Source organism: Montipora capricornis, chromosome 1 (genome assembly GCF_036669925.1).
Source record: "Montipora capricornis isolate CH-2021 chromosome 1, ASM3666992v2, whole genome shotgun sequence".
In the NCBI taxonomy this organism is placed as follows: Eukaryota; Metazoa; Cnidaria; class Anthozoa; order Scleractinia; family Acroporidae; genus Montipora; species Montipora capricornis.
The window spans coordinates 36646778-36660912 of record NC_090883.1 but is presented as its reverse complement, the minus strand read 5'-3'; the positions used below and the strand labels follow the sequence as shown (position 1 = coordinate 36660912).

The 14135-nt window shown below is 40.8% G+C and overlaps 1 protein-coding gene across 2 annotated transcripts in view; it reads right to left on the bottom strand.

Annotated features, from left to right (window-relative positions):
• The window catches only part of LOC138040873 (uncharacterized), an 11212-nt gene extending 1812 nt beyond the window's left edge, over window positions 1–9400 (bottom strand). Inside the window, exons 1-3 of one of the 2 annotated variants that reach the window (XM_068886582.1) lie at window positions 9292–9400; window positions 7862–7943; window positions 2001–6280 (exon numbers count right to left, since the gene is read on the bottom strand). In XM_068886582.1, coding sequence (XP_068742683.1) covers window positions 2001–6247 — 4247 coding nt within the window. In that variant the 5' untranslated portion in view covers window positions 6248–6280; window positions 7862–7943; window positions 9292–9400. Of the gene's footprint in view, window positions 1–2000; window positions 6281–7861; window positions 8217–9291 lie in introns of those variants that run through there. The other variant, XM_068886587.1, reaches the window with a different exon arrangement.
• Window positions 9401–14135: the final 4735 nt, after the last annotated feature.

Sequence of the window (14135 nt, the reverse complement as noted above, 5' to 3'; positions counted from 1 at the left end):
AAGAACAACATATTCAAGTATGGTGAGTCAAATCGGAACATTGTGACTCGTGGCCCCGCAGTTAACGTCCCCACAATGCAAAGAGTTTCCCACCGTTGTCAGCAATTCGGGCCTCCATATACTACGGAGCTTAAGCAAGGACGACAGCGACGACGACGGCTACGAGAACGCCACAAAACAAAACAATAGCTCAAATGAGAAAAAAACAAAACATCCGCACGCCCTGCACGTGCGTTTTCCATTTGAGTGTGTTACGGCCGTGTCTTCACGACAGCCGCTGTCAATTTTATTGAAATTTGCGAGTCACTTAACTTTAAGCGAGTTGGGAAGGGTACTGTTTTCACGGAATTTTCGGTTGTCAGTCGCTAAGCGACCTGAAAAACCGCTCGTGAAAACACGGCCTACATATCTCCGCCGTTCTAACCCTGACAACGACAAGAACTGATCAAATTTGAGGTTACGTGAGGACGTCTCTCTAAATATCCACCAGTTCTTACCAATTTTATTCCTGGAATGTTAACGTTCACTTTCCATGTAGAGCTACTTGGACAAACAGCAAAATTATTGCAATAACGGGAAATAGTGTTTTTAGACAACGTTCTCGTAACAGTCGTCGTCCTTGCTAAAGCAACAGTTAGCGATCACATGTCATTCTTGTTTTCTTGCCTCTCGCAAAACTAGAAGCTTTTCATATTTCAAAAAACCAGCCCAATCCCGGCCCTGTATAGAGGAGGTCATCGTTACCTCTGTCATTACAGCTATGCTATGTTGACGATGCCTAACAAGACCGAAACAGCTGTCCATCGCTGCCGCTCCCGGTGTCATGTTATCGTTGTGCGCATGCCTAAGGTACTGGCCTGACTGGTTGGTGTTACTTCGTGTCCAGCTCGCTTTAAATTGTTTTATATCTGTCATTAACCAGATTTACTAAAAAAGTTTCACCCATCAACAGGGTGAGCAATATTTAAAAACCATTTTAGCGGCTCTTGTACACAGAATGTTAAGTAGTATTAAGAGCGGGAATTGGATACAGAACCCCGCGCCCTAATTAAGGGGTGCGAGAATAATTCCACCGGTAAACTACTCAACCCCGTCATGCACATCCATATCACCATATATGGGAATAACAAACACTTCCAAGCAATCACAATAGACTGATAATGGTTTATACTCTCTATGTGGGCTAGCTCGACGTACACACAGAATATCTTGTGATATCGGCGGGTCGTGTGGTCATTTGCTGAGCAGTATTCGCTCATGGTACTGCTGGCCACGAGAGTGGATACAGTATTTGAAAGATAACACGCATTTAAAAAAAATTTGTCTTTTATACAATAAATTGCTACCTTACTTTTTACCCTCAGTGCTGAGTGTCTCCTATCCCGGGTATTTTACCTTGATCATTTCAGTATTTGTCGCGGCACGGAACGGGCTTCCCTCAATAACTTTGTCTTTTATGTGATAAACATGTAATCGCATGGGTCCGATGGCAATTAAGGATTAACTTCACGCGCAGTTTCAAAGTTTTCACAAAATTGCCCGAGTCGCAAAATGACGAGGGCGATTTGAAAAACTTTGAAAATACAAGTGAAATTAATCCTTAATTGCACGAGGGAACATAGCGATTACATGTTTATCACATAAAGGGCAAAGTTGTTGGGGAAAGCCCGTCCGTGCCGCAACAAATGAGAATCAACACGCTCCCATTCGGTTAAAGTTCAATTCAATAAGTCGTTGCTGTCAATAGAAATAGCGCTTAAAATGTATTTGATATGTACACAAAAAAGTAGTTTATTCTGGAAGAGGATTCTCTTGTAACTTCACTTGCTCTGGATGAGCAACTATTAACCAATCAGGATCAAGTAATCATGCCCCCTTCTTGATTACCAAAATTGTCCTCGTGATTAAGAAAAAATGCCCTGCGTCTCAGCCAATCAACATTCACTAATTTTGCCCCGTAGGTGATAAAAAAAGATTATGTGTATTAAAAAAAAACTTACTTTTTTGCCTCACTGCTGGGTGTCTCTTCTCCCGGGTATTTTATTTTGATAATTTCTAACCCTTGATCTGAACCAATGGCAATCAGACTCGATCTACGAAATGTTGCTAAACAGGAGGGCATAATGCCCAAAACATCCGTTACAACAAGAAGATTTCCAGACCTTACGTTGAACAGCTGAAGGAGAGAGCAAGATGGGTAACGGGCGGTCTCCAGAGAAACACACTCCTCGTCACTGATGAATTTACAAAAGCCAGAGAGGTCATCACCCAATTTAAGACGCACTTTACCAGAAATTGTATCGAGAACGTACTTATGCGTGTTTATCAAAATAAATTGACCCTCGGGTGAAAATGATGCCATCTCCTTAGAAAAAATAAATCTCTGACCCACGAAGAACTGCCAGAGCGGTTCGGTTTTACCAAGTTGCTTCAGTTCAATTTTCCTACCATCAGTGGAGGCAAACAGCTGGAGGTCCTTGTGCCAATCAAGCAAATACCCGGGAGGTAGTTTAAATGATTCCACAATCTCTCCACCAACAACATCCAAAATGATCCCACGGCCACCTCGCCTTTCAAATGTTATGCATGCCACTTGATCATCTGAAATAGAAAAGAGAGCATCCGCGCCAAACATCCATCGTCGCATGTAGACTGACAAATCAAAGTTCCATAGTTCAAGAGTGCTCTTCGTTGCACACAAGATACCTTGTTTTACAGCTACAAAATCACGCAGAGCAGGACTCTCAAACTCTATCTGTCCCTTGACTTCCCCGTTTAAAACGTCATAAGCCATAATTCTTCTCTGTATGCGCTTCGATCCGTTAACAACCGTTACTTCCCCATAAACACTCTCGCCGGTTAACGAGAATAGAAGAGAATCGAATTCAGGGTTCTTCGTTGGTGGATTCCGATAAACCATTTCAATGTAACGGTCCCACACGCGGTTCCTTAAAAGAGAATGGCTATTAAGCACTACGACCAAATACATGAACCGATTTCCTAACAGAAAGTCACCGAATCCATGGGATTCTAACTCAACGGAATTACAACTAGGAACATCAACAACGTCCATTGAATAGTGATGCTCAGGCCCCTCAGTGACTCCTAAACAAAACTTTTTGACGTTACGTTGTTTTAAATGTAAACAAAAAAGAAATCGACTGTCCGGTGAGAATCTGATCATTCCACACACAGAGTCCAAAGATGTCTCTGCCAGAGTTGAAAAACCACTTTCCCTGTCAACTAAACAAACTGTGCCCGTTGAATGGGAAACAGCCACGAGCTTTCCATCCCGGGACATCGCAAAAGATGAAATATCTTTATCTCTTTTGAAACGATTAATCTCCTTGCCATCGTTTAGATTCCATACCACAAGACATTTTGCATCGTCAGGATAATCACTTAACATCTCGTCGCCGCATATTGAACAGACAGAAAAGCTGCACTTACTGTTAGGAAAAAGCGGCTTCAAGTCCCCATTAAAGGAAAACGAATGGCTTAGCTCCCCTGGCAAGATGACATCCTTGCTGGGATGAAACACCACTGAACGGTATAAACCACAGACGGATGACCTTTCAAAATCGGCTGGTTGGCATGCATCATCGGTATTGATGATTCTTAATACGCCAAATGAAGGATCATGGTGTTTTGGTTTGACGTAACGTTTCCATTCGAGATTACCAGAAGCAAGTGACCACAACTGAATGGATCCATCCCAGCATTCACACACCATGAATTCTAAGCTGGGAGACACATCGAAACAAACCACCCATGAAAAACAATAAAACACAGCTTGAACATCTCCTGGGGAGTCATTTTTTCTTAAGAACTCCATGTAAGGCCTACCGGTATACTTGGTCTCCAGAAGCTGGCGGGAGTCAGAGGATAGTTTACTACTTCCTTCGTTCAACAGACTTTGAAAGATGGTAAACGGATATGTTTCTAAGCTTTGGCGGTGCTTCTTTAAAACAATCAATAATGACGAAAGTGTCTCTTGACACTCGGTAGATATCGTTTTCAAACCACCGTTCATTGCACCAACGATATCTTCTGTGGCTGCTGATATGTTCACACAAATCTTTGCATACAAAAGCTCAGGACATAACACATAGTTTCCAATCACTTGTTCCATGCTGCGGGATCTCATGTCCTGGTCTACCTCTAGCATGTGCTGAACACCATGTTCCAAGGCATACCTTGAAGTGCCAGTGAAGGACTGCGAGTTGCTAACACGTTTACTCTTTAACTCGTCAAATTCCTTAGAGCAAAGAGTAGAAAGGATCTTATGGCCTTCCATTTCCTCCACGCTGAAAATGTGCTGCTCATAGCGTGACTTGTCTGTCAACCAGTCCTTGACTGATTTATGAAAGAAATGAATTCGGTTATCGTGAACAGGACGGAGTGATGACACAATGGCAATGGCTTTGCTCACCTTTCGCATAACACTCAAGGACGACGACTTCGTGCACAGCAATTTAGGAACAAAACCCAACGGCAGTGGTTCCCTTGCAGCTGCAATTGCACTCAGAAAACAAAGAAATTGCTCGTCTGTTATGTTCAGTTCCTTACACAAGTCTTGTTCCAACCGTTGGAAATACGACTGGTAAACAGACGAGATGCCCGACGGAAGGGTCTTCTCCAGTTGTTCCAAGGTAAGAACGATTGGACACTTAGCCCTTATAAAATCTACCAAAAACTGGGCACACAGAAAAACTCCCTCTGACTTTTGCACGAGATCATCTAAGACAAGCTCGGGCCTTTCAACTTGTAATAAAACGCTTAGACTCTGTTCAAAGTAAAACCGAATGTCCTTCAAGTTGTCTTCATCTTTTGGCTCCAGTCGCAGTGGACGCAAATCTTTCAGGCTGTCCCAGATGTTAACTTCAGGTCGCGTAGTCACAAAAAATCGAAGCCAAAGTGGCAGATCCTTAAACAAGCTGGATATCACGTTAAGAAGCTCATTTCGCCCTTGGTATTGACTTTCATCTAAAGCATCTATTACCACAAGAGATGTAAAACCTGGATCTGCTACCATGTTCAGAGGTTCTAAAAAAAGCAAATAAAAGAGATCTACCACTTCCATGTTGTTGATCTCTACACCTAGATTTCCAGAGAACTGTTCCACAAGAGCTTTCTTGTACTCTGGAATACAGCATGAGAGGTGACAAGCTAAAGACTGCATCATCACCTTGGGATTCCTGTGGCGTGCTCTGTCATGGTGACAAAAATGGCTCCCTGCCAATCTGCCAGCTTCTTGCATTCTTCTGCACATCTCAGCAGCGATGACAGATTTCCCCATCCCTGCATTTCCACTGAGCACCAAGACACGATTTGGAGAGCTTCCATCATCCAACCACCTGTGGATTTCAGCAAAGAAAGACTCACGGGTTCCTTCTAAGTATCTGTTTGTATAATCTCTGACATCACGTTGGGTGTCAACCCTTGCAAGTTTCTTTCGGATTTTATCCTCCTGATCGGTGTTGTGATGTGTCTCATGGATTTCAGTAACAATTTGATGTATGTCTTCAATCATGAAATTGCCTTCCTCAACAATCCCTTGGGTTGTTGACTGCTGGATTCGCAAGTCTTTAAGGATAGATTTGTTTTCCTCGATATTCTGTTTGACTGTGGTCTGAAGCTGACGCATATCATGAAGTTGAGTCTTGAGATCCGCTTCCCTTTCTGCCCAGTCCCGTAAAACGTCAAGATAATCCTCCTCTCCACAACGCTCTGCCTTTAATCGATCAATCTCTGCCTGACTAAACCCAAGAGACACTAAAACGACACTAATTTCCTTCCACAGAGCATTGAATGTTGGCGCATCGACACCAGTGGTTGTAACATGCCCATACACTTGATTACGGAAAAACTTGATGCGGGCAAGGTTTGCCTCTGGAGTGGTGTCACTTGCGGCTGGTTTGCGATGCCATCCTGTGTGGGGAGGGGTAAGTCCACAAATGTTGGTCAGAAGGAGGAAAAGCAGAGTTATATCAAAGGTGTTGGAGTCCGGAGCAACTCCGCCACCAGGGAAGAGCTTGTCCCACTGGTGACCATTGAGAATTCGTCTACGTAAAAGCTTGTTAAGGATGGAATAACAGGCATTAAGATCAGCTGCTAACTTTGCAGGAGGGTGATGATTGTCAAAAACATTTCTCAGTACAGTTGTTCCACCATCGATAAGAAGTCTACTGAGTTTAGCTCCATTTGTCTTGTCCTCAGAGCTCGCCAGAGGACCAGATGTGGCCATTGTAATCCAAACTAATGATTTCTCATATTGTATCTGCACGGAAAAGAGAAATAGAATAATTAATAGGTTGCCTAATTGGTTTCCAGTGTTCATCAGAGTCTGATTAATGACTGATAAAAAATTATCAACCAACCATTATCTTTAACTGAGGAATGTAACTACAGTGCCTATGATTTACCGCTACATATACAAGTAAGCTAAGAAATCAGGGATCAAATGAATGCCTGTATTTGGCTGTTCAACAATTACCTTTGACTTATACTTATAAAATGAACAGCCTTGATTTACAAGTGACTACAAAACTTCGAAGACGTATGCCATTGCAGAAAAGCAGTACTGAGTGACAAGGCACACAATCGTCCCATGCAGAATTTCTAACCCACTGGAATCTTATCCAGACATTCATACATTGTATCTTCCTGTGAGGTTTTTTTTCCAGATTCAACGTGAATTGAGCATTTATGAGATCATCGGTTGTCAACGGTCATGATAAGATACCAAGGCTAACGCTGAATTCTCACAAGACCATTAAATAGAATCAAATATTCCTGGTTAAAATGTTCCCACGGCCACAAATCCACCGTAGAATTCATTAGGGCATAGGCTTTTCTTTCATTTCAATCTGCTAGCCATGCAATCAAAGCCCTGCCAGCGATGCCAAGAGGCTATTAATGTCCCAAACGAAACAATAACTCGATGAAAAACATCGTCAAGAACTTTGAAGATGACATGGCGACCGCTGAGTTCGGTTTGGTAATAAGTCTGTTTGTCTTTGTTTGGTATCGTCATCAGGGACGGCAAACTAAACCACAAACAAAGACTCATTATCAAACCGAACTCAACGGTCGCCATGTGGTGTTGAAAGTGAAAGAGGATCTTCTTCATCATTAATTTTTATCGATTTGTTTGGGATATTAGCAGCTGCCTGATGTCACTGGCAGGACTAAAGAGAAACCTCTGCCCTTGAATTCTACGGTGGATTTGTGGCTGTGGGAACATTTTAAGCAGGAATATTTGACTCACTTTGGTGGGCTCCTGAGAATTCAGTGCTCAGCCTTTAAATTAGTATGTGTAATCAAATGGCGACGAGTGAAATTAGGAAATAATTTCACGCGCGTTTTGTCAAAATTCTGGTAATTTATCAGAATTTTGACAAAACGCAAGTGAAATTATTTCCTAATTTCACGAGAAAACCATTTGATTACCTTTTAATGTCGTGGGTGACAAATTATGCTCACAGCCGTAATTGTTTTGCTAAAGTTCGTAATTTTCTGAGTTTCTTCACAAAAAAAACCCTTCGAATTCTTCGTGCCTTTTAATTTCGTAACTTCTTCGATGGTCACTGTCTTAAATCTCGACGCCATCTTGGCTCTGATCGAGATACAAGAGATGTTACCATGGCAATTTTGTAATAATAACGCTGAAATTTCGCGCCAAAATTAAGGAGTAATTTGTCACCCATGATATTACTATAATAACCGTTGACAACTGAGGAACTGATAATGGCTCAATTCACGTCGAATCTGGAATAAAAACTGAAACACATAGAAAGGAAGCGACCCACAATGGCAATAAGGTTAGGCTTCCTAATTGAGAATTTTTTAGGAAAATTACCTTCTCAGGTCTTTTATCGGGATTCCCATATATCCTTATATTTTTGTTGGCTTTCCCTCACACTGAGCTTGGGGCGCATGTACTGAAATAGAAATCAGGAACAAAGTTGCCAACTGATCAAAAACATAACAAAATCTTAAACACAGAGTCTCAAAATTATTATTTCTAAAATACTTTTACCGGTAAATTACCTTGTTAGAAACTACTTCATAAAGATTAAATAAAAAAGTGTAAGAGACATTTATACAAGTGTAGAGAAATAGCTCAAGATAATAGATAGCCAATGAGGTGTGTAGCCCCAATTTGGCTATAATCATCCCATATGAGTGGAATGACAATTATGGGTAAAACTTCGCTACTAAAAAAAACAGATGTTTACAGTTACTGACATTTTTAGAGCATGGTATCATAGCTCTTACTGTATACTCAACAGTATACAGCATTCTCTGATTGGTAAATGATGAATGCACAATTAAATAGGTTATAGGGTGCAAGTGCAATGTGGAAGTTGCTACGGAAACACAGCAACTGAGTAATTTTGTTAAGTAAATAAAAAATAACTTGCTAGTGCATTTCACGAATTGCACTTGCGTTCATACAATTTCCTTTACATACATGTATACCATGATGGCCCAGTCAATCAAAACTCTAGAATTGCATGATCCAGTGATCTGGTTTTTAACAAAACCTACACGTAATATTACAATGAATGAAATGATATATGAAATTAATCATTATACTGAACTGCAGATATGAAATCAAGTAAAGCTATGATCCTCGCAGTTATGGATGCAATTTCTTAGCTCCTACTGTATACTCAACATCATTTCGTTCATTGATTCATTCCTCACAGGAAAATTAGAATCCACAAATGACCAGCTCCCAATGTCAGTGACATCATAGCTCAGTTGGTTAGAGCGTCGCACCGGTATCGCAAGGTTCAAGCCCCGCTGAAGTCCTGAGTTTTTCAGGCTTCTCTATGCAATCGCTAAAATTTCGTCCATAACTTCACGGATCATAGTTTTATTTGATGTAATATTACCTCAACATTTAAGCCTAATATTATTAATAGTGAGAACTGAAAGACACTTTTTTGTATTCCGCAGATTATTCCAGAGAAACGTCTATCCCTCAGTTGAGAAATTTCATTTCACAGCTTTGTTGCATGATCATTAAATCCTTAGTGTCTAATACTGTTGCAAATATTTATCAGATGATCAGATGTTATTCCATCGAACTGTTTACTGGATTGGATGCACAGGAAATAAACTAAGATAATTTGAATTGAACACAAGTAGCTCAAGCTCGATATATGTGTATTTGTACTGTACTTTATTATGCAAAAGTAGAAATTATAAGGATTTGTTTGGGGAAAACGGTTTTTCTCAAAATTCAAAAACATATTTTCGCTTAAAATAAAAATAGCTTACCTTGCCTCAGTCTTGTGTTTCCCCTGTCTCTGGTACCATTTCTGGGTCAATTAGGAGCGATTTAGGTGGTTTTTGGTTCCTCTTCTTTTCCCTATATATATTCTTTCCCAAGGTTGGGCACCAAGAAGAAGGCACCGAGAAGAAGCTGCTGAACGGAATCATCAAAGGAAAAGGGCCATAAAGTTGCTCCTAAGTTTTCAATTGCCTCAAAATTCCACATAGATCACTGATGATACCTCTGCTACCCATTTGTCTTCTTCATTCAAGCTGCTTGCACACTGAGAAGGAACTAAGGGCCACAAAACCCTGCAAACATTTGCTTTGAAAGCCATCATATTTGGTGCTATTTACCACCCGCATTACCAGGGGTGGTGAATGGTAAATGCGAGACTTTGCGAGACGGCGAGACCAGCATTTTTCTTTGCGAGCCCAAGACATTTTGACTTTTTAGATTGCGAGACTGAGACATCAAAGTGTTTGACACCTTCATATAAAAAACGAGACTGCGAGACGCACATAACCGCTCAAAAAACGAGACTGCGAGACCCGTGAAATTCGACTAAAATTTTGCGAGACACACAGTTTTTTAAGAACCATTCGCCACCCCTATTACCCAAACTGTCGAGAATGCTGAGCAACCCGCGATTGGTCAATGGGCACAATGGTGACCATTCGTGAGTCTTAGGCTTAATCTTCCAACGGTTTGGGTAACGCGGGTTTCTAATAAAGCTGAATTCTATGGCTCTCGAAGCAAATGTTTGCAGAGTTTGTCGGCCCTTAATTCCTTCTCAGTGTGCAAGCGGCTCGAATCAAGAGGACAATTGGGTTGCAAAGGTATTGTCGGCCGTGATCTATACGGAATCTCCAGGCAATCAAAGATTTGGGAGCACATTTATGGCCCTTTTCCTTCGCTGATTCTGTTTGGCGGCTACGTCTTGGTGCCCAACCTTGGGAAAGAATATATAAAGGGAAAAGAAGAGGAAACAAAAACCACCTAAATTGCTCTTAATCAACCCAGAAATGGTACCAGAGACAAAGAAACACAAGACTGAGGCAAGGTAAGCTATTTTTTAGTTGCCAATGACCAATCCGAGCGAAAGGCAAGGATCGCGAGGCGGCAGCATTATAGAGCCATGTGCAAAAGTATCGAGTTGCAGGCAAAAAAATTGTTGAGTGATCCAGAGAAAAAAGTAATGTAATGTAACAACAGAAAAAAATAAGCCAATCACATCGAGCTCAAAACTAAACCGGTGTACATGTTCTTATTAGCCGCTGTTGTCAATTTCGGCCAGCAGTTCACGATTAGAGGTGCACAAAGAAAAGGAAAAGGAAAGGGCACAAAGATAAAAGCAGTATTAGTTTTTGCGTTGTGTTCAACTTCTTATGTTGGAGTAGTTGCAGAGAAGAAGGCAGAGACGAGGTGTCAAGAAATGTCACCGATTCTGGGTCTGATACATTTTCGAGGAGCAGCAAAGGCTACAGCATAGCCAGTATCAAATTATAATGGAGGAACTGCCCTTTGTAATCAAGAACTTTACTACAGGTATATTTGGCGGGGTATTCCCTTATGATATTCATTAAATTCACACTGTTTTGAGGAGTATCCTCATTGCCACAATCAAACTCGGACACCATTTTCATTACTTATACTTGCCTCTAATTCATCAAAACGTATCAAAACGTATCACGTGCACAAAAATATCGTCGATTGATCGCAAACAATCAGAAACAGCTTACGATTGTGTTTCCATATCGTTGTTTCCTTGCTTTTGCATTGCTACTCGTTGCCAACAAGACTTAACAATAGAAAAAAATCTCTTGGGTCTTGTTTGCTATCATTGGTCGATCATTGGTTGGTGATTGGTTGGGGATGAACGTAAAAGGTGTTTCATTTATGCAAACTGATTGTGATCGAGCTCTCGGAAGGTGCTTGCGATTGTTTGCGACAGAGTTACGCGCATATGGACACAGCAGCCGTGACGTTCCGTATGATTTCACACGTGATTAATCGCTTGTAACGTGGCGTGGGGAAACTGTAATCCGCGTTCTCTTCATTTTTTTTTTTAACTTATCATTTTCTAAGGCAGAAAATTCCATAGAATCCGCTCACAGTTTGTGTTGTTAGTCTCTATTCTCTCCTTTTGCCTTATCCATAAGAAATAATTTTCGTTTTTGTTTTCGTCCAGAACTCCACTGCTTCACAATATTTACTAGCCCCAACGGCTAGTGGAAACTCAAAATCTTCAAGCCAAAACTGAAATTTCACTAGCCTGTGGCTAGTTGGCTACCGTTAGCGTCGAGCCCTGTTGCAAAATAAAAATTCTACAAGTAAAACAACTTTAAAGTTTCATGTGCTAGAGAGTTTGATTCCCCATTACATGTTTCACACTGAAAAGTCTGAAAATGCTTTGGCAATTTTTTACATGGCACTGATTTTATTCATCTTAATTATGGTATATTCCTGTTAAAATTACAGCCGTTCAAAAATTACAGCAGTACTTTCCATATTATTGCTAAACACGTTGACATTTACATTGTTGTTGGAGATACAAAGTGTGCAATTTCTATTATTGTATTATTGTTACCAAGATAAGTTGAGTTTCAGTACTTTCGAATAAAAAAATTAAAACTACTGTTGAGTACTTTGGAACTCTGATACAAATCTGCAAACTATGTATTATATTGACTGTCTCATTGGCACTTTGAGATACCTATTTCTACTTTAAATCGTAAATAGTTTTTTGCATTTTGCGAAAAACCGTTTTCCCCATACGAATCCTTATATTTCTACTCCTACAAATACACAAAAATTAATTCTATCGAGCTTGGGCGACTTGTGGAATTGAATAGCAAAAAACACGTACTTTACCTGTAGTACAATAAGCTAATTAAATTTACTTACTATTAGCAAAGTATTTAAAAACATCATGATTCAAGTGTTTTTACAACACAATTACAATCGACATTGTGTTCTGCAGTTAAAATTGTTTCCAGTGAAAAAACCTTACATGAGACCAGACGCTACATGTACAAGATGGAAGATCGTTACATAAGGAAAAAACAATGCTTCCAGTGTCTTTAAGGTGCCGATGGCGAGAAATAGGCAAGTTTCTTTGCTGTGAAAACTAGATTTAAATCACCGCACATACTCGATTGGTTACCTGTAAATGAAGGCCAAGCTCCAATATACGAATCATATCACATCATAGCACAGTTCCATGAGATACTATTGAAGTACACAGAAAACGTCAATTAGCGATAAGTACTTCGTAATTTCCCAGAGCCCGCTTAGTAAACTTTTAGGGAGAGAAACGTCACAAATCACGTCGCCTTAAACCTTGTCGTGACGAACAACTCACTTACCTCGAGATATCCAGCAACTTCCAAGGTTCTTCAGCATTGAAAATATGGCGGACGTCCGGCTCGAAAACCCACAGGACACCCAAACTCTCCAATTTCGTTTCCCAACCTCCCAAGCCAGCAGAGAGGTCCTGGAAAGGGGTTGTTCGACTTCCTTGAGAACCAGCAAAACTCAATCAAAGGGGCTGTTTGCATGAGAAAACTCGTCCCCGGCGCGACTTCCTTACCGGGATAACTAATTGATTTCCTATCGTGTTTACAAGATGCCTACTTTATTTCATATCGAGTTTGCATGAAGGCACACTTGACGTTGATCAAATACATGTCATTTTGGATTGACGAGATTCACTCATGCGCTACCGGTTCCAGTCAACCCAGAGGTCAAGTTCATACATTCTCGTTCCCAGAGCTGAGATCCTCTTGGCCAGCGCCTCGGCTCGATCCGTGGCGCCGGCCAAGAGGATCGCAGCTCTGGGAACGAGAATGAAGTTCATACCGAAACGAGTGGTTGTTCCTCGTTTAAATGACACCGTTGCGAACTTTCGTACCGAAATGAAATTCTTTCTCCGGTACAGAAACCGGGGTGAACTCGCGCCGGTATGAATCGTTCCGGTATGACACGACGATACATCAAAGGATAAATAATGGCTGCCGCAGTGAGTGAGCCTGAAGCGAACAAATGAGGAAACTCTCTAATTGGGAGAAGAACACATTTTTCTTCAAAACACCAGGGGTTGTGGTCAAAGGCGCAAGGAATTGTGGTTGTGTGCGAATAGAGAAATTAAGATGCACGAGAATAGAGACTGCTCTACACTGTCACGCAACAAACAGTAAATTCGAATCGTTCAATGAAAAAGGCCAGTTAGGTAAACTAGTTAGTATTATAAGCATATTTAGCTAACGTTTTTTTCTGTACAAATTGGAGAGACTGTAAATCAAAACAAATCGAATTAAATTAACCCTTCTATTCCCACGATCGAAACGTTCATTCTCCTAACTAGAACCATTAATTTTTTTGTTGGTAGTCATGAAAATTTGGTGTTATATCAAGATAACACCTCTTCAGCTGATAATATTCTTCATTCTCAATACTATCTGACTGACATTACATTGAAATTGTGAGGAGAATTTACAAACCGATCACTCCTGGAATTCAAAGGGTTGAAGCTGATCAAATCAACGTTGGTTTTTGTTAAGAATGTAAAATGGCAGGAGTTGGAGAACAATTTCTCGGAGCAGAGTAGAGTGTCAACTGTCAAGTCTGGGAATCCAAACCGGACCACATTGATTACAGGCAAATACTCTCACAACTGCGTCAATCATCGTACGCAATACTATGTGTAGAAAATTCGACGTCACGCACGATTACCTCAGTCCTCGGAGCCCCTAGTTGACCAAATGCTAAAGAGCGAAAACCTTAAAGCCGTGTTCACACTCAACGTTGATTATGATCAACTGAAGTATTATTCAGGCTATCATACTCT